The 24,579-nt window shown below is 42.0% G+C and overlaps 1 protein-coding gene across 1 annotated transcript in view; it reads left to right on the plus strand.

The window, feature by feature from the left end:
* The first annotated feature begins 880 nt into the window (after positions 1–880).
* LTBP1 (latent transforming growth factor beta binding protein 1) overlaps positions 881–24,579 on the plus strand; it is a 186,466-nt gene continuing 162,767 nt past the window's right edge. The window contains exons 1-3 of the mRNA XM_058802013.1: positions 881–1,491; positions 1,870–1,940; positions 16,100–16,388. Of these exons, the coding sequence (XP_058657996.1) occupies positions 1,037–1,491; positions 1,870–1,940; positions 16,100–16,388 (815 nt within the window). The 5' untranslated portion in view covers positions 881–1,036. The remainder of the gene's footprint in view (positions 1,492–1,869; positions 1,941–16,099; positions 16,389–24,579) is intronic.

Below are 24,579 nucleotides of genomic sequence, written 5' to 3' on the forward strand. Positions count from 1 at the left end.
GAAAAACGTGGGCAGTTTTGCTTATACATTAATTACGAGTATACAATTGTGGTTTGTATTTCATTCTTTACTAATACATACTGCTTTACGAACATAAAGAAAAACAAGGAACAATACAGTCCCTCCTAATCCTGCTAAGAGCAGCCTCTGACTCTCACCAGGCTGAGACGGAGGGATGTGCTTACCTTAAACGTGTGTAAGCGCTTTCATCGAGTCCCCACCTACCGAGTGAGGCACGTATATTACGCTTTGGGGGCTTTAAAGCCTCACCTCCATTGAAATACCGCAGAAAGGTTCAGCTGTTGCCGAAGCACAGGTACGGGCGGCTGTGCGGGCCGGTCCCGGGCAGAGGGCAGCTCGGGTTCCAGCGGGTATTTCCGAGGCTGGCTTAGCGGCGCACACCCCGGAGCTCCGGACCCCTGCCGGCCCTGCCCGCGGTCACCTGGCCCGGCCGGGCCCCCTCCGGCCCGGGAGCGCCCCTGCCGTGAGGGCGGGCCCAGACTGGCTGCGCGGGGCCGGCACCGGGCAGGGGCTCCCTCCGCCCGCCCCCTCCCCTCCGCACACGCTCACTCGCCGAGAAACTCTTAAAGAGGGGCTTGGGAACAGCCCGCACCGGCTCCGGGGCTGTTCTTTACACACGCAGGCAGACCCCTGGCAGCTCCGGCACCGAGACATCTGCTCTCCATTGCGACCACCCCCCTCCAGCAAACACCCTTCCCCTGCTGCTCCTCCTCCATTCCCGCTCCGGCTCGCAGCTCGGCTCGCACCCGCCGCTTCCTTTCTTCCAACGATGTTTTCCTGCTCTACGGGGCGAAGTGTTTGCTGAACTTTCCCAACAGTTTGGGGGGCGGGCGGGAGGATCCTGAGGCTTTTTTCCTCCTCCGCCCCGCCCGGAGCAGGTTGGGGGGCAGCGAGCGGAGGAGAGATCCGCGCCGCGGGCGCAGGTCGCACGCACCCCCGCGTCCTTTGGAAGAGAGGAAACCCTTGCGCCACGGCTCCGCGAAGTTCGCCGGCTGTAGGGATTCCCGCTGTGGAAATGGGTCGGATCGGATGGGGCTTTCTCTTCCTCCTCCTCGCTGCCTGGGCGCTTTTGTCACCAGGGCTCGCAGCTTCCGAAAAGGGCAGGCTAAGGAGGATCACGTACGTCCTGCAGCCTGGCCGGGGCAGCTCCTCTGCCAGCCGGCAGCAGCGCCCGACCCTCCTCGGGGGGGAGCAGCGGCAGCAGCAGCGCACGTTCAATGTGCAGCTGAACACGCGCTACGGCGGCGGCCCCCCGGAGCGGACCCGGCGGATGAGCAAGCCGGGCAGCGCCGCCGTCCAGCTCCGCTTGGGCCCCTCCGGCCAGGTCCACCCCAACTCCGCCGCTCACGCCTCCTCCTTCGCCAAACCGGCCCGCTTCAGCCCGCGGCTCAAGGCGCCGCCGGGCCCCCACGGCAACAGCAGCGCCGCCCTGCCCCTCCGCCAGAAGCACCAGCTGCCGCCGCTGCCGGGGTAAGGCGCCCTCCTGTCCCGCACGTCCCCCGCCCCACACCGCAGCTCCCGACCACCGGCAGCATCCCGGCCGCTGTCTCCCCTCTGGGAGGGGGGAGAGGGCGGGGGGCTGTCCCGGGCTCCGGGGGCACCACGGCACTACCTGTCCGGGCCCGGCGCCCCGGAGCACCCGCGGCACGTGGGCCGGGCGCGGGGCCAGCTCCCCTATCTCGGGAATCCGCGGCCGGCCCGGCCCGGCGTCAGGCGTCGAGTTCAGTCGGGAGGGTTCGTTCTTCCCGCCTTTTGTCTCCCCGGCCCAGTGCCCGCCCCGCGGCCCGGCTCGGCGTGGGGAGCGGGGCTGCCCCGCCGGACACTGGTCCTTGTTTGCTGTTCCCGCAGGGTCAATGTGTGCGGGGGGCAGTGCTGCCACGGCTGGAGCAAGGCCACGGGCTCCCAGCGCTGCATCAAACGTGAGTAGAGTGCGGGCGGGGAGGGGCGTGGGACTCCGAGACCAGGCTGGCACCTGGCGAGGTGGTGGGGGCTGGCATCGTCTGTGGGCAAAGAGGTGCTGGCTGAGCTACAGAACCCACGGAACAGATCTGACACTCTTTCCATCCTTAAATCCCTCTTTCCTAACCTTCACCTTTGCTGAAGGGTGAATAGTGGGCGTCTCTTGCGTTTATTGGTAGCACAGTGACATTGTTGGAGAGAGTTTTGTGGAGGCTTTGTGTGTGTGAGCATCCCCTCCCCGTCAGTTCTTAGTTTTTAGGAGTCTTCAGAATGGGGGGGCTTAAGATGGTAAAGAATATACCAGAGGAGCACAGGTGGGGAGCAGGGAATTGCCATCTACCCACCCTGTCCCTTCACCAGTATGACACGTGAATGGTCCTGTGCTTACCACACGGAAATTTTGAAGGGCTGAACAACATGAAACAAGTGAGTTTGGTGACGGTAGAGTGATGTACCTTTACTGAGGTAACTAGAAACACAAAATAGGTGCAAAAAATAGCACTGATTGAGCCAGTCCTGCTATGCTCCTGTTGTTCTTTCTAATGGGAGAGTGGAAGAATTTCTGCTACTTTAGGCAAGACTCAGAATGATTGCTAGTGGCTAAACTGGAGTGATGTCATGAGGTCAGGAAAGACTGGAAGGGCATATGTCTTCAGGAAACGCCTGTGAGTATTAGTGAGATTGGGCAGATCTGGGAGTATTGCTGTAGTTCAGCAGGACAGATTGCTGTCCCTGAGAGAGCTGGAGTAAACACTGCTTTCGAGATTTTTTTTTTCCCCCAATGGCTTTTGTCCCCGTGTGGGATTTTTCACAATAGGGAGCAATCACTTTTGTAATCCTGACTAAGGTCAAGTACCTTTGACCTGCATGGACCTGTTGCTAAGAAGCAAAGACTTTATGACAGTAGTTAAAGACAAAACCTCACCTACTAATCTAGACATGTATTTAAGATATGCTTCTAAATTAACATTTTCAAACACATGCTGCTGTGTTAGGTTAGTCACATTTGCTTAAGACCTTACAAGTACTAGAATGTTTTCCTTCAGCTTACAGTGATATTTTGAGGCTAACTGCAGAGCTTAATAAAAGCCTACCTTAGCTTAAAGACTAATAAAAAAATAAACCTCTTAGTAATTTCAGGACATTAAGTAAACATGTATTTTAGCTGTGCTATTGTCAACCAATTTTATTTTCGCTATTTTGAACAAAACTCAATGTTTTGGTTTTTTTCTTAATGTCTTTTTCTCTGTCTTCTAGTAACTTTCATTTCCAGGCAACTTTTTTATTTGTAAATTAGGTCATTTTCTTTGCTTTTTGTCCTTTATGGTTTGTCTTTTTCATTTCTCTGTTTATCACTTATCTTTTCTTTTTTATTGCCTTTTATTTTTAGAGTCTTCAGTAAGGACCAAGGCAGAAAATTGGATTTTTATGTGATAGCTGTGTAGAATTTAATTTAAATCCATTAATTACTTGGCTAGTTCTTACAGTTACTGGAGGAATGGAGTAACAAAGTTAAAAGAAAGAAAGGTGGGAGGATTTTCTCTGATATTTGTGCCTCTGATATTAGGTTCTCCATAGCATTAAATATTCTTATTCTCTGCTCTGATGCTTCTCTAATTCCTCCTAGCAGTGCTATAATACACTTGGCTTGGATTTGCTCAGTTTCACCCCTCTCTTGGCAGGCCAAGGGAAGCACTGAATGTACTGAAGTTGTCTGTTTTGTAACTTAGGCAAACCATGAGATAGCATTGACTTGATTCAGCTCACAGTCATAAAAGCCAGATATCACCTTTTCTGGAAGCTCCTGATGTTCCTTTCAGAAGAAAAGAAAATTATAACTGAACAACAGTTAACTCCTTTGTTTCCCTAAAATTATAAGTGAGTTTTTAAAATTCAGATAGCAGGCTCTGTTGGTTGTGAATGCCTTATTGCAGCAGTGGATTAACTGTGCCACAGATGCTGGCACACCTGAGCTGACTTGATGCAAAGTTGGTTTGATTCTGTCAGGGTTTATTAGTTCAGGCTCAGTATCACTTTAATAAGCTATTTAGTCTCTAGGGCCAGATTTTATTCTTTTGCATGGTGCAAAGCCTGAGTTAATAAACCCCAGACCCATACTGGCTCTTTCCAGAGCTAACTTCCATTTGTCTGCATCGTGCTTCCAGAACCAGAGTGCTGACAGCCAGCTCTGATCAGCGAAGTTTATTAGCTCAGGTGTAATCCCAGGCAGGAACAAGCAGCATGTGTTTCTGCTCTGCTGCACCTGTGTGAATAAGCCTGCCTGGAACCCTCAGAAAGAGGGGGTGAAGGGCAGAGGTCTGCTCTTGCAGCCAGGCTGCCTTCCCTTCCCTTTGCCTTGCTGGGTGGTGTTTGCCAGCCCTGCTTTCTCACGCGGGAGGCTCTGGCTGCCGTTCCCTTGGGTGACTTCTGTCCCAGCAGCCTGGCTGGGAGCAGTGGCAGCCACGTCCCTTTTCCCTCAGCAGCAGCCACAGGAGGTGTTTGAAATGTCTCTGTGCAGGTCAGAGGGCAGCATCTGGATGGAAGAGGCAAGGGAACTTTGTAAGTACTTTTATTTAAACTTAAGTCTGGAGCTGAGCTGCCTGTTGTGTTTACATTTGTTCATGTTCTCTTGGAAGCCTGACAGTCCTTGGAAGGTGAACTTCTGTCTTTCTGTGAACTGTATGAGAGTGCCTACCATATCCAGTTTAGACATGTAGGGTTTTCCCCCCTCTGTCCCTCATATTTCAGTTTTACGTTGTAAAGTTTTAAGAACTTTTTTCAAACTCAGAGTGACTTAAATTATGAAGAGCTGCATCATTCTAATTAAAAAAATTAAATGACAACACTCAGCGTTAGAAGTATTCAGAATTGCTTTATGCTGGGCATATGATGCCTAACAATCAAAACCAACCTTTTTGAAGCTTTCAGAACATCCACCTTTGGGTAAAGACAAAGGTGGGAAAAACTGAACCACAACAGTAAACATCTTGGAAAGTCAGAAGCACGTGAAGGGGTTTAGGACAAAGATTGTCTTCCAGTCGTAGTTATCATAGGTTATAATCTGTGCAAGTGCAGTAATGAGATACCACTGAGGCTGGAGACACCATGTTTTGTTAGTACTTGTTGCATAACAGAGCTTTTTAGAAACATTAATTAGCTCTGTAACATGTCTCTAAGGCAAGTAAAGCTTAGAGAGTGGGGTTTTTATTATTTCATTTATGGAAATGAAACCAAATGTGGTCTTAGACAAGTTATAACAACTGTCAGGAAGGGCTGGAAATCAGGAGTTCCCACCACCCAAATGTGTGTTTATCCTGTTGAAATCTGTTGTCTCCGACTTCGTTACTTACTACTAAACTTCTGTTAGTTAAAACTACTTCTACAAAATTTGCTCTTCTGCTTGTTCTGGTTTTGTTTGCTTAATGGTACAAGGAGCTGTTTTTCATGTTGGGAACGTAAGAGAAAATTGCATATTGTATGGAGAATCTGATATCTTAAAGAGATAAATGAGAAGATCCACCTTGTAGTAGTAAACCCCTTGTAAAATGTATAATATGTTTTGTCTGGAGTATTAATAGCAGTTGTTTGTGAGTGACCTCAGTGTAAACTGGATGGTTAAAAAAATGGAAGGCGCCTGCAGTTTTTAATGGCATGAGTTCCTTACTGCAAAGGTATAAGAAAGGCTCATAGGGCAAAGAGGTGAGGAAGTGGGTTTTGGAGGAACACATTCAGAATAAATTTCCTATAGGGAGATAAATTGCTGTCTTTGTAGAACCCAGGTGTGCCATCATCGTCATCTAAGATTAAAAGAGTATTAAGGCTTTCTTAGCTGAAGGTATCGTGTGTTTGCAAGCATGTATTCCATGCATAGGGCTAGTACTTTGGTGTTTTAACTGGATTGAATTCTATGAGTTTGATCATGAGCTGTCTGTCATGTCCTTGGGCACTTTGGGAAGGTCATCAGAAAATAAGAAAGCAGTCTGTTGGCTTTTTCTTTGTATTAAAAGATTATCTTGAAAATTCTCTTTTAAGAAAGACTGCCTGACTCAATGTTAAATAAAGACTTAGAGAGATTTAATTTATTTTTCAGAATAGGAAAATACACAACAGTAGATACTTGCTGCTGTAGAGGCAGGAGACTAGAAGGCTGTGAGAATACTTGCCCTGAGGAAGGGTCCCCTTGTTCAGTTTCTGAATTTGCTTGGCCTCTGCCTGTGCCCTGCTGTTCAGTTTGAGCCACCTCCTCCCTGAAGTTCCAGAGCAGCACTTCTGGCTGTGGCTGAGTAAGCATGCTCCAGCTCTGTGTCTCCTTCAGGACATGGCACCTGACAGTGTGACCAGGGGCTCCAGATCACTGGGATGGAGCGTGCCCTAAGCTGCTTCCAAATTGTGCTTCTGAATTTCTTGGGGAACGTGAGGGAAAGATTGCAGCTTAGGTCTTGTCCTGGAATAGGGTTAGGATCCAAGCCTGGAAACTTAGAAATATATGTGAGTCCTCCAGTTTAGATGTAAAACTCTGGATCACTAAACATTTTAGTATGATTTGCCTGGAATCTCTTTTTGTGCCTTCAGTTCAGCTCCTAGAAAGGGATATTCAGGAGAGCTGTTCTTTTCATCATTGGAACTGAGTACTTCAAATGTTTGCAGCTGTGCTTTTTGGTGGTTTTCTGGTCACAACCAGTTCCTGAGGCTTGTGCTTAATCAGTTTTGTGGCTTTGAGTTTTACCAAGTTCTGTTTATTTACATTGTGTATACAAAGCCTAACTGTAACATACTGTCCCCAAATGTTGTTTCTTCTCATTCTAAGACCATCATCTCAGTAAAAGCAATACCAATCTCCTTCAAATTATGTCTAAATCAAAATTTAATATCTGAGTTTTAAAGAGACAAACTACTTTGACCCATGTGACTGACCTATATGTTAGTCCTTTTTGATCTATCTATCCTTTGATGTGGTTTTTAAACAATTCAGAGTTGAAAAACCAAATGTTTGAGAAGCTTGGTTTTGCCTTTGCTGTGCTTGCTACTGTAATATGTAAATAAAACTTTTGAATTTCATGAACAGGAAATGGGCTTTCATAGTGGGAAAGCGCTTGTTAGGCCTTGGTAGTAATTCTTCTCTGCTTTATTTTTCACTTACTGCCCTTGGGAAGGGGATGGAACGACAGGGTCCAAATTCTTGTGGTCTTTGTCTACATTAGCATTAGCAAGCACCATGGAGCTCATCTATAGACAAAAAACCCTTTGGGTTTGATGACCTAAGGCCCAGGGCATGTGAGTTTCAGGGCTTAGTGCTTTATTTGGGGCAAGGTGTAGTCTGGTCTTGTGGAATGAACACCAATATGAGGCTGAAATACATTAGGTGCGTTCTTGGAGTGCTCACGTTTTGAGTTTTGCTTTTTATTATTTAGATATATTTTTTTCTTTGCATCTTAAAAGAAATAGAGTGCACACACCTGAAGATGGTCCCACAACACAAACCAAACCTCTGTAAGTGCAGTTGGTATGACAGCTTCAGGAGAGGCTGACCCAAACCAGCAGAAATGCAGACGTTGAGCACAGTGTCTGTCTCCTGGCCATGGTTGGCAGCCAACCTCCCTCCTGTGAGACCAAGCTGTGAAAGAGCTGTGAGAAATGGGGGAGCTGTTAGCTGCTGCCTCCTCTACACGTGACCATACCATGTGGCATTCCCTCATTTTGGTGAGGAAACTTAAGTCTGCAATTAGTATGAAGTGAAACCTACCCAGCCTTCTCTTTGTGAGACACTGGGGACTTTACTGGAAACAAGCTCATAATGGTACATGGTCTGTTTCATACAAATACTACAAGTGTGTATAGAATTAAGACAGAACCAGAAAAAAGAGAACATTAAAAGAAACTTGTCAAGATGTTGTGCTCTCACGCTGGAGCAGATGGCAGATTTATAGTGAACTTGTTCAGCTCATTGCAGCAGTTAGTGTTAACAAAAGAAGCAGGACCTGCAGTAAAATTGTGGTAAATCTACAGTGGATAAAAAGTCCTGAACGCTTCCCTTGTTAATAGAGAATCAGAATGAACACAGAAAACTAAGTGTTTTGGTTTTATATTGTTTCCCTCCCTTTCAGTTTGTTGGCTGTTTGTTTTTAGTGTGTAACTTGGAAGTGGGGAAGAAAGTTGTGTATGTGCCAGGGAAAGCTGTGGTTCATCCCTCAGTTGTGCACTGCCTGGTTCTGCATGTGTGTAGGAACAAAATGATGTATTGACACAGAAGTGATGCTTTGATACTCACAGGAGTAGTCTTACACCTCTCTCCTTAGAGCTTCTCTTCCTGAGCATGGAGAAGGGAAGAGCTGGAAGGGAGCATGCTGCCGTCTCCTCCTGTCCTGCAAAGTGGCTTTGTGTTTGGGATCAGTGAGCCTCCCAACCTTGGGAACAGCAGGGCTGTAGCGAGGTGTGGGGTTCTGCTCTCTGTGAGGCCTGGAGAAAATGCAGCCTTCACCTCGAAGGGCTGCTGGTGCCAACTGATCCTGCCTTAAAGGAAGCTTGGATTGCCTGGGAGCTCTAGGATTTGTGGAGGGTAGATGAAAAGGGGCACACACACCTCCCTAAACTGTCTCCCTGTTCAAACTCTGGAGTACTGGGTGTTAACAGATTTTTGATTGTTTGGGTGGCCAAATCAGTCCATGCTCTGTAACTGATATGTTAGTTGTTGGACTGATGTTGGGCTGGGTTTGAGGTTTCTTTAGTTGGCTTTTTGTTCTGCCTTTAAAAGCAGCAGTACTTATGTAGCCTAGTTTATTCCTAGAAAATAGACCCTGTGCTAAAGAAAGCAAGCAGATCTTTAGCATTTCTCCACATTCGTGACTGCACACACAGGGGAAAGAAACATGTTACATTTAGTAAGGGCAAGATGTTCATTTAAATACAGAGCTAAAAATAGGTCTGCTTGGGCATGTTCTTTTTTTTTTTTGTGAAGTGCAGATAGTAATCCCTGCATGTGGGAAATTGTTTTGTGTCCTATGGCAAGATTTGGGTTTTTTTATAATTGAGGTCAGGTTTTTATTATCCCTAGATGGCAGTTTAGGCCTGGAATTTCAGAGAAGTTCAACCGAATTGTGCACTCTTATTGAGAATTGGTTGAATTTAGGGAAAACTTCATTGTACTTACTTGTTTGCTACTCTACTGTAATTAATAGTTTTTTTCTCTAGTATTTCTCTTTTTTGTAACACTTCAGTTGTCTGAATCCTGCATCCAGTTAAATATTTCCAGTTGCTTTTTTACTGAGCTTGACTTAGTTTGTTCAGTTTCCTGCAAATTTATGATGAAGGATTTTGTAACAAAATAAGTAAGCACTGTACTGAGAAATGTTAAGAGAATTAAAAAGGATTGCATACTGGAGTGTTAACCACTCAAGCAGCAAAAATAGTGTGTAACATGTGAATCTGCCGCTTTCCTTGGCTTAGTCCATTCTGTAATGAACAATTTTCATTTTTATTTGTGGGCACTGGAATGATAAAGGGATTTGTAGCATGTGAAATGTTTGTCTTGTCAGAATATGCATAGTTATGATCTCTTAAAATTAAATACTTTAAAATGCCTCTCAGATTGTACAGTCTTAAATATTTATATTATATCAACTCCAGTAAACACAACATGAATGAAAATGCCAAGTATGAAACAGTGTGTTATATATTCTTGCTGCTGATAGAATTATGCATCCTTTTGCTGAAGTTAAGCTTTTGAAGTATTTGAGTACAGTTGCTATTCAGTTCTGCTGAGTCTTGGCATTCAGAGATTATACAATGGAGATACATAGAATAAAATATTAGTAAAGTACACTATGTTGCCTTTAGGTTGAGAGAGAAGCTGTTTTTTTATGTGTTTGTTTTAAAAGAAATATGTATGCTAAAAGGATTGTTTTTTGTTTCCCTCCCTTCCTGGAGGTCATGTTTACATGCCATTGTGGGAATGAATCTGATGGTTTGAAGTGGACAGCAAAGAATTCCAACACGTGCTTTCATTTGAAATATATTTAGGGAAAGAATTCCTTAAGACCATATAGTTATGATAAAAACAAGTTCCTGTGTAGAAAGACACAGATGGTTGCAATACCACCTCTATGAGTTGTGTAGAGGTCATACAGGTTTTCTGCAGTTAATGTAGTTTCTTAGGATTGTATAAAAGTAATTTCAGCTTTTTTTTTCTTAAATAAAATGGTTTTACAGCAAGGTTGTATGACCCTTGTTGCTAATTCCTCTCTCCTTCATTCTCAATGAATGTTTAGAATTTTTGCATATATTTTTGGTAAACTTTTCAATTTTTGAAACCTCTTTGGTGTGAGATATCCAGATAGAGAACTAGATCCCAGAAAAGCATTAGCTTCAGTGAACTTTTGGGTTTCTAGACTCCAGTTGCATCCTCAGTCCTGACGATGACTTCATACTTAAAAGGGTATTCAGAGTAAAAGCAAATAATTAAGTGGTGAGCTAAGCAGTAGGGTAGTTCAGAGAACAGGAAATTCTATAAAAACATTGCTCTTCTTCAGGATGTCAGCACCACATTCAGATTTTTCTGAGGCACACTGAAATATGCCTCTTTGCTTTCAGAACCCACAACTTTTTGCCTTCCAAGGAAAGCACTTCACTGCTTTTCTTCTGGAATCGGTGGGGGATCATCACTCTGTCTTTCAACCCAGCAGGAGTTAAAGGTGCCTTTGTATCACAGCATTTTGTTTAGGATGTGCATTCAACCAAGATGAGCTTTGGTTTGGTTTCCTCGTGTGTTTGAGGAATAAAAATCTTGCATTCATGCAAGAAGGCAGTGTTTGTTATGCCTTTAGCAGTGTTCCTGTGTTGCATGTAAGGAAACTTGAAAACTCTGCCCTCAGCACACACGTATCCATGTCATAGTGTTGGTTTTTTCCCTTTCTGTAAACTTCATGCATGCTTCATTTCTCAACCATTTTGTGCTGGAATCTGAAACAGCTCTATGCTTAAAATCCTCTTTCCAATTGCTGTATTTTCTATTATTTGCCCTCTGGCATGTATTGTGCCTGACAGGATTTACACACTCCTGTGGGAGAAGTTGATACATACTGTGCCAATGTGCACGGTGGTGAAATTTGTTTAAACTGCTGCTGAGCTATTATGTGTGCTCAAATGGAGGAAAAAAAAAGGTAAATTTCACGTGGAAAAAGAAAGAAACATGGTAGATGGGTGCATTAGAAATGGCATAAGACTCACAACACTGTTATAGCCAATTGTGTGGAAGTATTAGAAGTTCAGGAGTGACATTGAAAAATGTTTGTGGTCATTTAAGTACAAACCAACAGCAGTTGCTTGTTAAAGGAAGGAAGCTTGTTAAAGGAAGGTGGAGCTGAAGCTAAAAGGCTAGAAACTTGGGTGCAGAAAACTTTTGGCATATTTAAATTTGTTTATTGTGAGTTTCTCACTGAAAAATATATTTTTGTGATTTTTTTATTCTCCACAGGGAAATAAACTTGTAAATATGTTGTTACTTTTGAGTAGGTGAAGTGATTAGCATAGGAATGAGATTGTAATGATCTTAATCCAAGAATGAGCATTAGTTTAATATTACTTTAATAGAAACATTTTTAGGACAAGTGGAGTCGGTTATACTTGTATTTTGATTCATTTGAAGGGAAAAATATAAATTTTTATCTAAACTCCTTCCATAAATGACAGCATTTTATGCTTACTGGTTCCAAATAATAAATTATACGTGATTTGGAATGTATTGAAACTAATTACATTCTATGTACTTCTACATGTATATGTAGAAGTTTTAAAATATTTATGTGGTTTGAAACTATTATAAATCTTTTATTTTAGGTCTTACTTCTGCAAATATTTATATACACTTTAACTGTAATAACACGAGCACATGGACTGAAAAGTGTGTATGTATAGATCAGTCCCAAACCAACATAAGATGTTTTGGAAGGGGTGTGTATAAACCTAATGTTAATGTTATTTTACCCTTTTCTGAAAGGATATCACAAGTACAACCATGCTGGGCCTGATATGCATTTATCAAAGCCAGTAGTAGTCTGTCTGAGAGAGTGGTGAGCATTGGTTGATTAGGGAAAGATGTATTACAAGGATGAACATTTTGGGCTTTCTGTGACTTAGGTACTTCTGAAGCAAATGTGTCACTTGACTTTATTTTTAATTGATACAGATTATGTGGTCTTAAAACATAAACCAACCCAAGACAATCCTGGTTCCTTCCCCACTGTATTGGGTCTGGCTGAGCTGGGGCTGTGCTTTGCATTGGTACCTGGAAAGGTGTTGGTAACACTCCAGGCTTTTGGCTACTGCTGAGCAGCCCTGGCACAGCACCAGCAATGATTCCCAACATTCCCTTCCCCCCATCAATAGGCTGGGGGTGGACAAGGTCCTGGGAGGGGACACAACTGGGACAGCTGACCCAAACTGACCAAAGGGATATTGCTTACCATATGGCATCAGCTCAGATAGAAAAGCTAAGGAAAGGTGAAGAAACAGAGGGCATTTGTTATTTACAAAGCTTGCCTTCTGATGCAACCCCTATGCATGCTGAAGCCCTGCTTCCTGGGAAGTGGCTGAACATCACTTGCTGATGGGAAGTAAAGAATAAGCCTGTTTTTTTTTTTCTCTTTACTTGGGTGCCCACAAACCTTTTCTTTAGTAAACTGCCTTATCTCAACCTATGAGTTGTTTTTGATCTTATTTTCTTTCCCCTGTCTAGCTGGGGACTGATAGAGCAGCTTAATGGACACCTGGCATCCAGCCCAGGTCAACCTCACCACAAACCATACTTCTGGAAAGTGAGGGAAGGTTGGCTGTATTGTCTATGCCTGGCCTTTCAATGTGGCCAACTTCCATGGCACAGCAAATTTTGGGTGTTGCAGCAAAGTAGCTCAAAGAGCAGATCTGTCAACCTCTGACAGAAAAATCTATGGAGACTTATTAAGCAAAAAACCAGCACTCTTGCTCAGGAAGTTGCTGAGCCTCTAATTCATAAAAGCTGTAGTGGCATAAATTTTTATTGTGTCTCACCCTGTCCTTAAGCATCCACCTTAGGCATTGAGGGAGAACACTCCACTTAAATGGATCTTTAATCTGACCCACTAAGCTTAGTCTCATTATTTGCATCTTTGCCAAGCTCCATTTTGAATTTCCAGTCATGACCTCCTTGAATTGAATAGGATGAAGTCAATTGCCTTTAACAGCAGTATATTGGCCTGCTTTTCAGTTTTGAACTTAATACTTCCACGCTGCAGGTTTTGGAACCTTAACTTTGTGGAAAATTCTGGTGTTTTCAGTTTTATGGGCCATTATTGTTGTCTTCAAACAAAATAATTAGGTCATTCATTTGGCACACTACAGCTGTCTTGAATGTTTTAGAAACTAAACTGCTGTATTATGTCAATTAAGATGTTCATTTTAATTCTTTCCTAAAACGTGATCTTTTATCCAGTTTTGTGATCTTCTATTATGCAACATTAATGAAGGACCTCAGTCAAAAGGTTCATTGCTGTGAAGATTTAATGGGTGGGGTTTTCAGCCTGTTGTCACTGGTCTTACAACATAGTTGTTGGATCTCCTGATGGTTCTTTTGTTAAAGGCCAGTTAGAGTAATGCAGTTTGTCCTGCAGAACATTTGCTTCGTCTACATGTAATGTGTTTCAGGGTTTACTTTACTGTCCGTGAAGTAACAATGTTCAAGTCTGTGTGGGCAAAAAAGATGAGGTAATTTCAAAACAGGTTCTGTTTTTAGCTTTACAGTTTTAAATTCACTGCAGCCTTCACTTTAATCAGTAGAAACTCAAGGTTGTGTAGGCTTCTGAAGCACCACTTTGGTTCTTAACTACAGGAAAACGAGTTGCAGTCTTTCCAGGGTTGTCTTTTGTGTATGTATACATTGTTACTTCACTTTTGGGAGGAGATATGCCATAATCAGTGTCCTAGCAGAGTGGGTGTTTTTTCACACTGACTTTTAGTGTGGTCTTCTTAGCTTACTTCAGTGTTGAGTCATTGGTTTTTAAATATTTTCTTGAGAAACTTAGAGGTTAATATAGGCACATGTCCACAAATCTCCACAAATATATGAATGGCTTCTTAATGTAAAAATAGGACTTTTGAAAGTCTTGCTTTTTTAAAAGAATTTTTTCTAAAGCACTCACAACTGGGCCCAAATTCTTTACTGTGATTTTTGCACATTTCACACTGATGACCCAGGTGATGGGGTCACTCTTCTGGTTTTAAGAGTCTCCAAAACCAGTGAAATTTAATTAGAATTTCAGGCTTCTGAATTTATTTTCCAAAATGATTTATTTTGGTCATGTACATATAATTGAATTTTCACTGTTTCTAGCAAAATCTGAGTTTTAAAATAAGGCACAGGGAAGACTTGGCTTATCTATTACAGCATATGCTTGTTGCAAATCCCCTCTCAAGTTTTCAGTGAAAATGGTCTTCAGTCTTCCAGTAAAGATGAGACAGAGTCTCAAAAATAAACCAGTAGAAGTGAGCAGATGATACTTTTGTGTTGCCAGGGAGGTGTATAATATACATTTAAGGTAAATATATGAGAAAGAAGAGAACTTTCACATGGAGGGGAAAAGTGTGAGTGAAAAAACCCCATGCAAAACTCAGGTTTAAGTTACAGGGCAATTCTGGTGCTGTGTGCAGTTGGTATATATATGATACATTTGCCAGTGGATAAAATAGGCTTCCAAATTAACACAGTCCCATTCTAATGAGTTAATTCATATATATTCTTGTGCATTTAATTTATTTTTACATATAGAAGAATGTATCATAACTTCATTGAAGTGTCAAGTACTCTATTTGGGCCAGGGTTGTGGACTGATTTTTGTTCAGTTGGATGTATCTGAATATGGTGCAGAATCCCATGTTATAGTTCAAGATATTATCTTACCTATTCTAGTAAAAAAATTATCACCTGACATAAACTTTTGTTGATATTAAAAGATCATTAACAATATTAACCATTTGCTTAGTTTGTAGGAACAAAGTAGCTCAGCCATGTTTTTCTCTTATACGTGCTTCATTGTATGCCATCTTTAATGCGAATAATGAAACTTTTTTTTGCTTTAATATTAAGTTGTGTCCTTTAGATAAGATAATTAATTTGTTTTGCCATCTTTATGTGATGCAAATTTCACTATCCAAAATAAATCCTCAAGGTAGACGTGCCTTTGCAATATTATGTATACTTATAGTCCTCAGTTGCTTTTGCTTTTCTTCCTCCCTCTGTTTTTTGGATGGGATTTGCTGCTCCTCCCAGTTTCTTGTTCATTCAGAGTGGAGTTGGTACTGCATTATCTGGGTGTACAAGCTGGGTGTTGAGTTAGGCTGGTTATTCAGACTCCCTCTGTAGTCACTAGGTAGAGCAAGGCAAGGCAGTGTAATCAATCCTCTCTGAAGGCCAAGTGTGTTTTAAAGAATCTGATCCCTTTTCACTGATGGCACAAAGAACCTATAGAAGCTGGTTTGGGATAATCACAAGCACCTGTCTGTTTCTTCCTAGGTGTAGCAATGTCTTGGTAGCAGCAGCTCCCATCTCCTGTGTTGTTACAGTGGGGTGGGTTACTGCAGGGAATGTCATTTGGGTTTTAGAGGGGGAAGGGTTGAATTGCTTCACACATTTTGGTGATCTATAATGTGGCTGTAGGGATTCATTCTAGGTACCTATGCAGCATCTGATTTTAAAATAGTGGTAAAATCATGCCAGGCTGGATCAGTAGTAGAATTGTGTACCTGTGCAGTACTGTTTCATCAGATGCGGTTTGGGTTTTTAAAGTATGAGGAGAAGGGATGCTGAGCAGAAAGGAGGAAGATTTGAAATAATGCTGTATTTAACTAGTGCATTTCCTATTTTTCATATCCAGCATTTTACTTTTTGAAGTTGTTAAAATTTTGTGCATGTCTGCTGTGCTAGAATCAGTAAAAGCTGTGCCAACTTGTATATTATCTTTTGTGGAGCTTAGCAATATTGCTCTCCCCTACTCCAGTTAACATTAACAATTAATGCCTTTTTTTATTGTGGGGAGGGTTTGCATTTTCCTTCCTGCTTTGTTTCACAGGTACTTTTTAAAATGTCTTTCCTCAGCGAACTGTGCACCACCGTGCCAAAATGGAGGGATGTGCCTGCGACCCCAGCTTTGTGTGTGCAAACCAGGCACAAAAGGGAGCTCCTGTGAGGATACAGGTGTGCAAGACACATCTTCCCCTGCAGGCCGGAGCCCCGCTGTTCCCCCGTGGCCCATACCCCAGCAGGCTGCCCAGCAGACCTTCTCCCAGAAGGTGCAGGTCCCACCCAAGGCTGGCCCCATGGCTCAGATGGCATTCACAATCAAGCAGAAGCCTCCTGTTGGGTTAACTCAGCAAATGCAGCCACAGTAAGTGTTTTCTTTGTTCTCAAAGAAGTTCAGTATGTCAGATTTATAAAGCGTTCTTCCTTGCAAATGTTTTCAAAAAATCATACTTGGAAACTGTCAGATTTTTTTAAAACAGCTTCTTGTTTTAACTGTAACATTTCAGTGGATGCTTAGACTGTTATTACTTATGAGCCAGATTTCCTTACCTGAAGAGAATTTGATATCAGTCCCATGATATCAGTCAGCTTCTGTTTTCCTTAGAATGATACTGCTGTACTAGTTTTGGAGGAATTAATTCCTAATTTATACCCATGACCTTTTGAGTTGATCCTAGAAACAAAGTCTGACATGGAGTTCTAACACATTGTGTAACTGAGGAGAGTAAGATTTGGTGCTTCTGTTCAGGTTTCTTCTATTTGCATTATGTTTTCTCTTTTAACTAGAAGTGTGTGTGTCTGTGCTACAATGAATATTTCTGCTTGCTTGTGTTTGAGGTTCAGGATTGTATCTGACTGTCAAACAGTGATGAAACACCCATCTTGTTAGACAATTTTTTCTCTGCCTCTTTAGTAGCTGTTGACTTAGCCAGCCTTTGATATTATTTCTCTGAGCTTTAAGTACTTAATGTGAGTCTGAAATTTCTCTAATTGTACTGTTGTTTTTATTGATGTGTGCAACCTTCATTTATTTCAAGACCCTATTTGATATGGGGGGAGGAAGGGTCACAGGAGGGTGGTAGTCAAGTGGAATGTGAGCAGTTTTAGGTGTTTTCACCTGAAACTGCTGCTGTCCTTCCACTTTCAGGTGAAGACAGTGACAAAAGGTGTTTCTGTCCTGTAAGAGGTGTTGCTTTTGGAGAGATTGCTTTTGCTTTTAGGGAAGGTGTAGTCTGTCTTGCTTCTAGTCCGCAGAGCAAGATAATCAGGACTAGGAAATAAATTGTGTTTTTCTGTGTTTTCCATTTTCAAAACTGTAAAAATGAATGTGGAAGGGTGGTGTGTGATTATAGAGTTCTGCACCTGAGTCATCATAGGCTCCTGACAACAAAGTGCCACTTCCTTTCCAAAGCTACATCTGAGAGCAGAGATCATTGGACACTCCCAGTGTTATTTGTTGTTTCAGAACCCCTTTATAAGGTTTTTTCCCCCTCCTAAACACTCTAATTCTTTGTACTAACTGTGGATCAATCTACAAGCTCAACTAGATTCCTACATGTCTTCTGTAATAAGAGAAACTTACATTAATTCCTTTGGAGCTCTAAGCCATAAGCCAGTGTCTTCTTTTAGAAGGTAGCACACTGAGGGTTTTAGGAACAAATACATCCACAGTCTTGAAAAACAGAGAAATTGCCACCGGTTTTAGTATTTCCTCGTACTTCGAGTCCAGTTCTGTTCCTACCAGTGAAGCAAGGTTTATTGAAGTGATTAATATGAAGGGGAAATTTCCAGTAAAATCATCAGGCTTTTTTCCTGTTCCTTCCTCTCCAGACCAGCTGGACTCATCACCTGGTGTCTCTGCTTGGCCCCATAAAGAGCTGTGCAACAGATCAGTACAAAAGGCCAGACAATTCCTGCCTTGTCAGTACTGATTCCTGTAGAATGTACTTTCTTTTTTCTCCCTCCCTCTACACAAAAATATTCTCAAGAATTTTTCCTTCTGTTGCAATAAAGGCCAGTTGTCCAAATTGGGTAGTGAAATATACTTTTAAAAAAATGAGGGGGGAAAGAAAGATTAATGTAATTTGTTCTTGCCTGAAAAAAAGAATTGTCATCTTTTAAGAACTCTAAAACTGTACTCAGAAGGTTTGTGGCAGCCTGTAGAGAAGGCTTACTTTCCTGGGATAATGTCAGGGATAAAGGGCTCTGGGGAAAAAAAAAAAAAAAAAAAAAAAAAAAAAAAAAAAAAGAGAAGATAAGTTGATATTTTTCTCTGCTACTGTGATAGTTGTTGGGCTGTGATGCTCAAAGTATTTCTAGAAAATACCTATAGCATTTTATGCTTCACTGAAATCTCTTTACCTGCTTGCATGAGGCATCATCACAGATGCAGAGGAAGCAACTTCAGACTGACAAAGCCAGTCACCTGTTACCTGCTATCCAGAGTGCCTCTGCATGCTCCCATGTGCAGTGGGCTTTGTTGCTCATGTGAGCCTTCTCAGCCTAGGATTTTCTTACAACTGTAGAGAGACTTATTCAGGTAGAACTGTTGTTCTTTGAGATCACATGAAGCTGAGTCTCCTTCAGTCAGCTTAATACTGGCATGGGAAAATGGGAAACTGAGTCTCTGGAGTCCTGAGAATGCCAGCCTGCAACCTTGGCTGATGGTGTCGGAGCTGGAGATGGAGAGGAAAAGGACTGCACATACCAAAGCTGTTCTATCAAGTGCTGCAGAAGGTGGATGCTTAGATACAGCTGTTGAAATGAGTGCCAATGGTAGTTCCCATGGATGACTATTAGGACAATTTACAGGGCTGAAAGATCCTTCTGAGGTCACGTCTCTAACACTGAGAGGGGCAGACAGACAGTTCCTGTTTCAGTTCTTTTTGGAGATGTTGTGGTCTTGTATGTTGTGTGAGACTGCCCAAAAACTTTTTGAATGGCTTTTCCTGTTCCCACTCCTGAAAAGTGGAGTCATCCACACTGTGTGTCAGTGTGGTGGGTGTGCTGATCTGGACACTGCTGCTGTGCAGTCAAGGACTGGACTGGTGAGAGCCAGGGCAGAACCCAACCTGGAACACCTAAATTAGCTCCTAGAGGAGGCTTGCCTCTACAGAGCTTCTGTGTTGCCATTCTCTAACAATTTTTTTCTGTTTTATGTAGCAATGCAACTTTTCCAACACATCAAGATGTGTTCCTGTATGCTTTCTTAGGATCACGGTGGCAATGATATTTAGGAAAGCAGGGAATTCATTTATTTCTTTCCAGATATCTTTTTTTGAAGAATAAGGTGCTGAACAGAAGGAGAGCTGGAGAGAGATTAATTTCCTGGAATATCCTGGGTTCAGCAAGTCTGTCATAGCTGTGCTCTGAAGATGGATATACTGTCAGGTACAAGGTCTTGTCTCAGAAAAATGTTAGCAGAAGGTATAGATGGCTGTAATTGAAAACAAGTGGTGTTTCAGAAACAAAAATCTGCTTCTTATTGGAACCTGTAGGGAATTCTGATCTCAGTAACAGGCGTGCTTTGTGGGCCTGAATTCCTGTGATAGCTCTCCAGTAACTCTGGGTGTTCCTTTCACATCTAGTGTTCTCACTTGTTGGCAACAGGATAGCTCCAACAGCTTGATTTTGTGCATTTGCCATCTGTGTGAGCAGAACATTTTTTTATTAAGGGATCTTTCTGGTACAGTTTTGGAAATGATCCCCAGAAAGAGTACAGAATCAACCAACTGGAGCTCAGTAACACACTGAGGTGTCGCAGCCTTGCTCCTTCAGCCTCCTTTGGAGGGAGGTGGTGATGACATGTGAAAATCTGCTTTAATGTTGGACAAAGCAAAGCTCATCAAAGGAGTGGTGAGCACACACCCTCCAGGTGACAGATTTGGCCTTACTGGTGTGCCTTATGTGCCCACAAATCTCTGCTGACAAGTCCCTTCCAAACCTGTGCTCCTGGGTCACTGGCTCTAGTCCCATGCTGTGACAGGCAGATGTATTGCCGGCTAATTTTAGTCAGCCTATCAGCTGATGTCGTAAAGCTGTTTTTTGACTTCTGTTCCAAGATGTAGTAGTTTTTCCAGTTTAAACTATTTTTTCCCAATTTTAAGTAGTTGATGGAAAATCAGTGTGAATTTAGATTGGAAAAAGCATGCCTGAAAGAAAAACTGGACATACTGTTGTGACCCTGCTGAAATCAACAACATAGGAGAGCCATAATTGAAAATTGAATACCTGCTTGGTATAATATATATTTGTAAGTTAAATGTTTACATATATATTTCAAATCTGTAGAGATTATTGACTTTGAATAGTGCAAACTCTTATAGTCTGAGTATCACAGTAAAGTATAAGAGACTGCTCTTTTGGCTATTTCCTCTCTTGCAAACCAGTTGCAAAACCAGTTTTGTATCTTTGACTGCATGTAATGTATTTTTTAGAACTTCTGGTTCTGAAGATTGGTTAATATGATGATGTATCAGGTGACGGTCTAAAAAAGATGATAACAGGCTTTTTGAAGCTAGTGTGGTAGTAGCATCTGGAGGACATCCTTTTCCACCACCATTATGATAGTTTTGTACTAAAGATGTACAGAACAAGAAAAACACTTTATTTACAAGAGCCCTCCACTTGAGCTTAAGTGTGGAGTCCATTTGAAAATAATTTATGGAAACTCTTGATCATATTCAACTTCTGTCCAAAAAGACCTTGACTGACTTTTTTAAAGGAAAAATTTTTAAGAACAGCAAAGATAAAACTTAGTTTGGAAGTATGAAGCAATTGGATCCAACCCTTTGCAGGATCCAACCCTTATAGCAGGATGACTTACAAGAGGTTGCTCTGGGCTTTGTGCGGTTGAGCTTTGAATGCTTTCAAGATTGCAGGGTTGGAGATCTCCAATATTTGCAGGCTTCTGTGGCAGTGTTTGACCACCCTCAAGAGAAAAAAAGTATTCTCCTTTTATAGTTGAAGTTTCCATTGTTGCGCATTTATTGTTATCTGTGTCTTTTTGCTGTATTCCTCCAAAAAGTCTGGCTCAGCCTCCTCTACAGATTCTCAAGAGGCAGTTGTAGATCTCAGTATCATCCCCTTGAGCTGTTCTTCTTTTTGAGAACTGAGAAATCTTTCTCCTCTTACGTTGTGAGTCCAGTCTCTGACAGTCTTGGTGGCCCTCTACTGGCCTTGCTCCACTGTGCTGCTGTCTTGATTTGGGGAGTCCAAAACTGGTCACAGTATTTGAGATGTTGTTTCACGAGTGCATGATGGAGGCAGTAATCACTCCCTTGACCTGTGTGACTGTGCTGCTGCCCAGTATGAGATTGGCATTATTCATGTGAGGATATGCTGCTGACACCTGTTCAACTCATCCACCAGGACCCCCACTTTTTGTAGGGCTGCTTTCCAGCCATTTTTTGTGCCAAATCTTGCACAGAGATACAACCATGGATTGCCCCCTGGGGCTTCAGAGCTTTGGTCTATAAGTTGTGGGCTTCTGGTTCTGCCCTCCTAGAGCCCAGTGGCAGAGCTGTTTGAGCTTGTATTGGCACCGTGTGTTACTGTTCACAGACAGAAAATTTAGCTGTAGTGGTCAGAGGTGAGATTTTCCCAGCAGTTCTTGAGCTCACTGCTTTGTGTCAGGGAGATGAAAAACTGGTGTTCTGTCTGCAGGTTATGCTGACATCTGCATCCCTTCAGTATAGACTTCTAACATGTAATGAACTCATGCTGTGCTTGTCTTAGGATTGCTAGCACAAGATGGCTCCAGGGAGAATCAGGAAAGTAACTTCTACATTGTGAGCTCTTTGGGGTGGATTCTGAGATGCGTTTTGCACAGTGTTTTCAAAAGATACTTGCTGCAGGGAAGCACAGTGTACCCTATTAGCCATCAACTTACTAATTTTCTTCCAAATTGTAAAGCGTTTGTAGAGAGTTTGTAAAGTTTGTAAGACTTGTAAAGAGTTTATGCAGATCAGTTGTCCATGTTATCCTGTAAGGCACATTCCTTTTGAGAATATCAGTGTACACTTCCCTCTCACAATCCCAGCAACTTGAACACACTCCGTGAAGTAAAGTTAGCTTTTAATTAACTTGTCATTAAATCTTGAGGGTTTTTGGAATGCTGCTGGAATATGTTTATGCTCCTCTATGTCAATACAGCAAAAGGAGACAGTGATTTAGGCAAATTCCATGTGTGTGGAGATCATTGTCTCACTTTCGAGGCACTGCTTTTCAGGAAAAAAAATTGCCTCTAAGCTGTACTGGTGCTGTCAGCTCAGTTGAAAGGCAGACAGTAAGCCACCATTTCAAGCCATAGCATTTTTAATTTTTTTTTTTTCTAATTTAAAAACCTATGTGCCTGACCATTCAGTGTTTGAATGCATAGGTGAGGAGGGCTTTAATGAGGAGCTCTTAATGTTACTTGTTACTATGTTCAATATGGTCTGTTTTCTTCCAAAGTGGCTTTTTCAGGTTGTGGTTTGGCTTTTTGGTTTCTTTTGCCTTTTTTTTTTTTTTTTGTAACTATTGGAACTTTTACTATTTATCATCAAACAATTATTTCAGGAGATGTTGGGAACTATCAGAACAACTTCTTTCCAGGGGCTTGGTGAGGCTGAAGGAGCACAGCTTTTCTTGGAAAGCATGACAGTGTGTTTTCAGTTTCACAAAAATACATTTGTATTTTTAAAGTTTGATTTGATATATTGCTGTTGTGTCATTCACAACTTTGTGGCATTTGGTACCTTTGGTGTTAGTAAGGTCTCTCTGTTAGCAGTGTGTTTGATGGTAAAACAATTATGCAACAATTTTATATCTATCTGAGACTTTTTAGCCAAACAGGTAAAAGTAACCCGTTCAGGTTACTCAAAGCAAGCTACTGTGCTACAGCAATGATTATGGGGTCTGGCTCAAATAAAATCAAGGCTGCAAATAGCCGTTTTCCTTGCAGCAAATGGGAATAGTTTTCATGTGATTTTTCATTCCCTTCTTTAGAGCTGTGAATAGAGTTCAGTAGCTGGATTTGGAAAACTGTCTCCTGTGAATACACATCTGTACCTTTAACTTGCAAAGGAAGAAGAACAATGTGAGAATAATGATCAAATGATCACTGAACCAGAGACATTTTCCTCTGTTTCAGGTATTTTGAACTTAAAAATGTTTGTAGATATCTTCAGTCTTTGTGTCATAAATCTTGCTTAATATTTCCTCTGAAGCCCTTTAAATTATTAGCCCTTCCAATTATTAGCTGCTCTTATTAGCTGATTTATAGATCTTATGTATCAATATAACTTTTGGTATTGTTTTAACTTCCAGTCACTATTGAGACTCAATTGTTAATGACCTTATTAAATAGATAACAAAGACACAAAGAAGCCCTCTTCAGGGGTTTTACTTAGTCTTATCTGCTACACTGGCAAAATGCTCACCAAATGAATTAACGGTCTTCATTAAGATGATGGAGACTGGCCTTAGACAAAGGCAGATGTATCTTCAGGCACATGTATCAGACAGTATCCTAATCAGTCTGTCTGATTAATTACAAATGCCTCATTGATTTCATTGTTATGAGTAGTCTGCTCTGCTCATGATTTAGGAACCCTGAGAGATGTATTTCATCTCCAGTGAACTTACTTTCTTCAGTGCTAGTCCAGGTACTTCACTGTGAAGCAGTGTCTACTTTACCCAAGCTCCATAAAGCATACCTGTGCCATGTACTTTGATCAATTCTGCCCAGGAATCCAAAATTACTGTTTTATACAAAGTGTAATCAGTTGCTAATCTAACCACTTCTAAGGAGTTTCTTGCTCATGTCATCTTGTGCTGAAGTTTAGGGGTTACTGTTCATCAGTACCTGTTGAGACTGGTGTTTCTTTTTTGTGTAACGGGTGAGGAGCACTAGGCAGATGGAGGAGGTGGGCTCTTCTCCTGGTGTTATTGTTCAAGTACACATTGAGACTGTAACCAGCCAGCAATCTATTGCAGGGACTCTGCAGTAGATCCTTGTTTGTTTCCAATTAATCTCATTTTCCCTGAATTAGCCCTGAGAGCTGTCCTGGAGAGCCAGAATGTGAACTGTTGGCTAATTTCAGTGTGCAGCACAGTGTTGTTTCTGAAGATAAGTCTGCAGGTGTGCCCAGAAGTTTTGTAGGCAGCTGAATTATGACTACTTGACACTGAGTTAAGCAACTTCCTACACTAAGCAGAGAACCTATTGTTGCTCAGAAATTACTTTTTCTATGTGATATACTAGGAAAATGAATACCTTTGGAGTAATAGCTCAACAAAGCATTGAAGTTACTGAAGAGAATTTCTCTGTACTTGAAAACATAACAAAACATAATTTCTGATGCTGAGACATGAAGTTTGTAGAACAAATAAAGTATCTGCAATAAGCCAGTGTTTGCTACAGCCCTGTTTTTTACTAGTGTAGTCTATAGATTTGAAAATATCTCCTCCAGATGTGTACAGCAAAAAATCTTTTCTAATAGACTTTATCTGTTGTATTTTTTTAAAGTTTAAAGTACTGTTTTTAAAACTTACCATGCAGCTGGGGAACAGAA

This window comes from Ammospiza caudacuta, chromosome 3 (genome assembly GCF_027887145.1).
Source record: "Ammospiza caudacuta isolate bAmmCau1 chromosome 3, bAmmCau1.pri, whole genome shotgun sequence".
NCBI lineage: Eukaryota > Metazoa > Chordata > Aves > Passeriformes > Passerellidae > Ammospiza > Ammospiza caudacuta.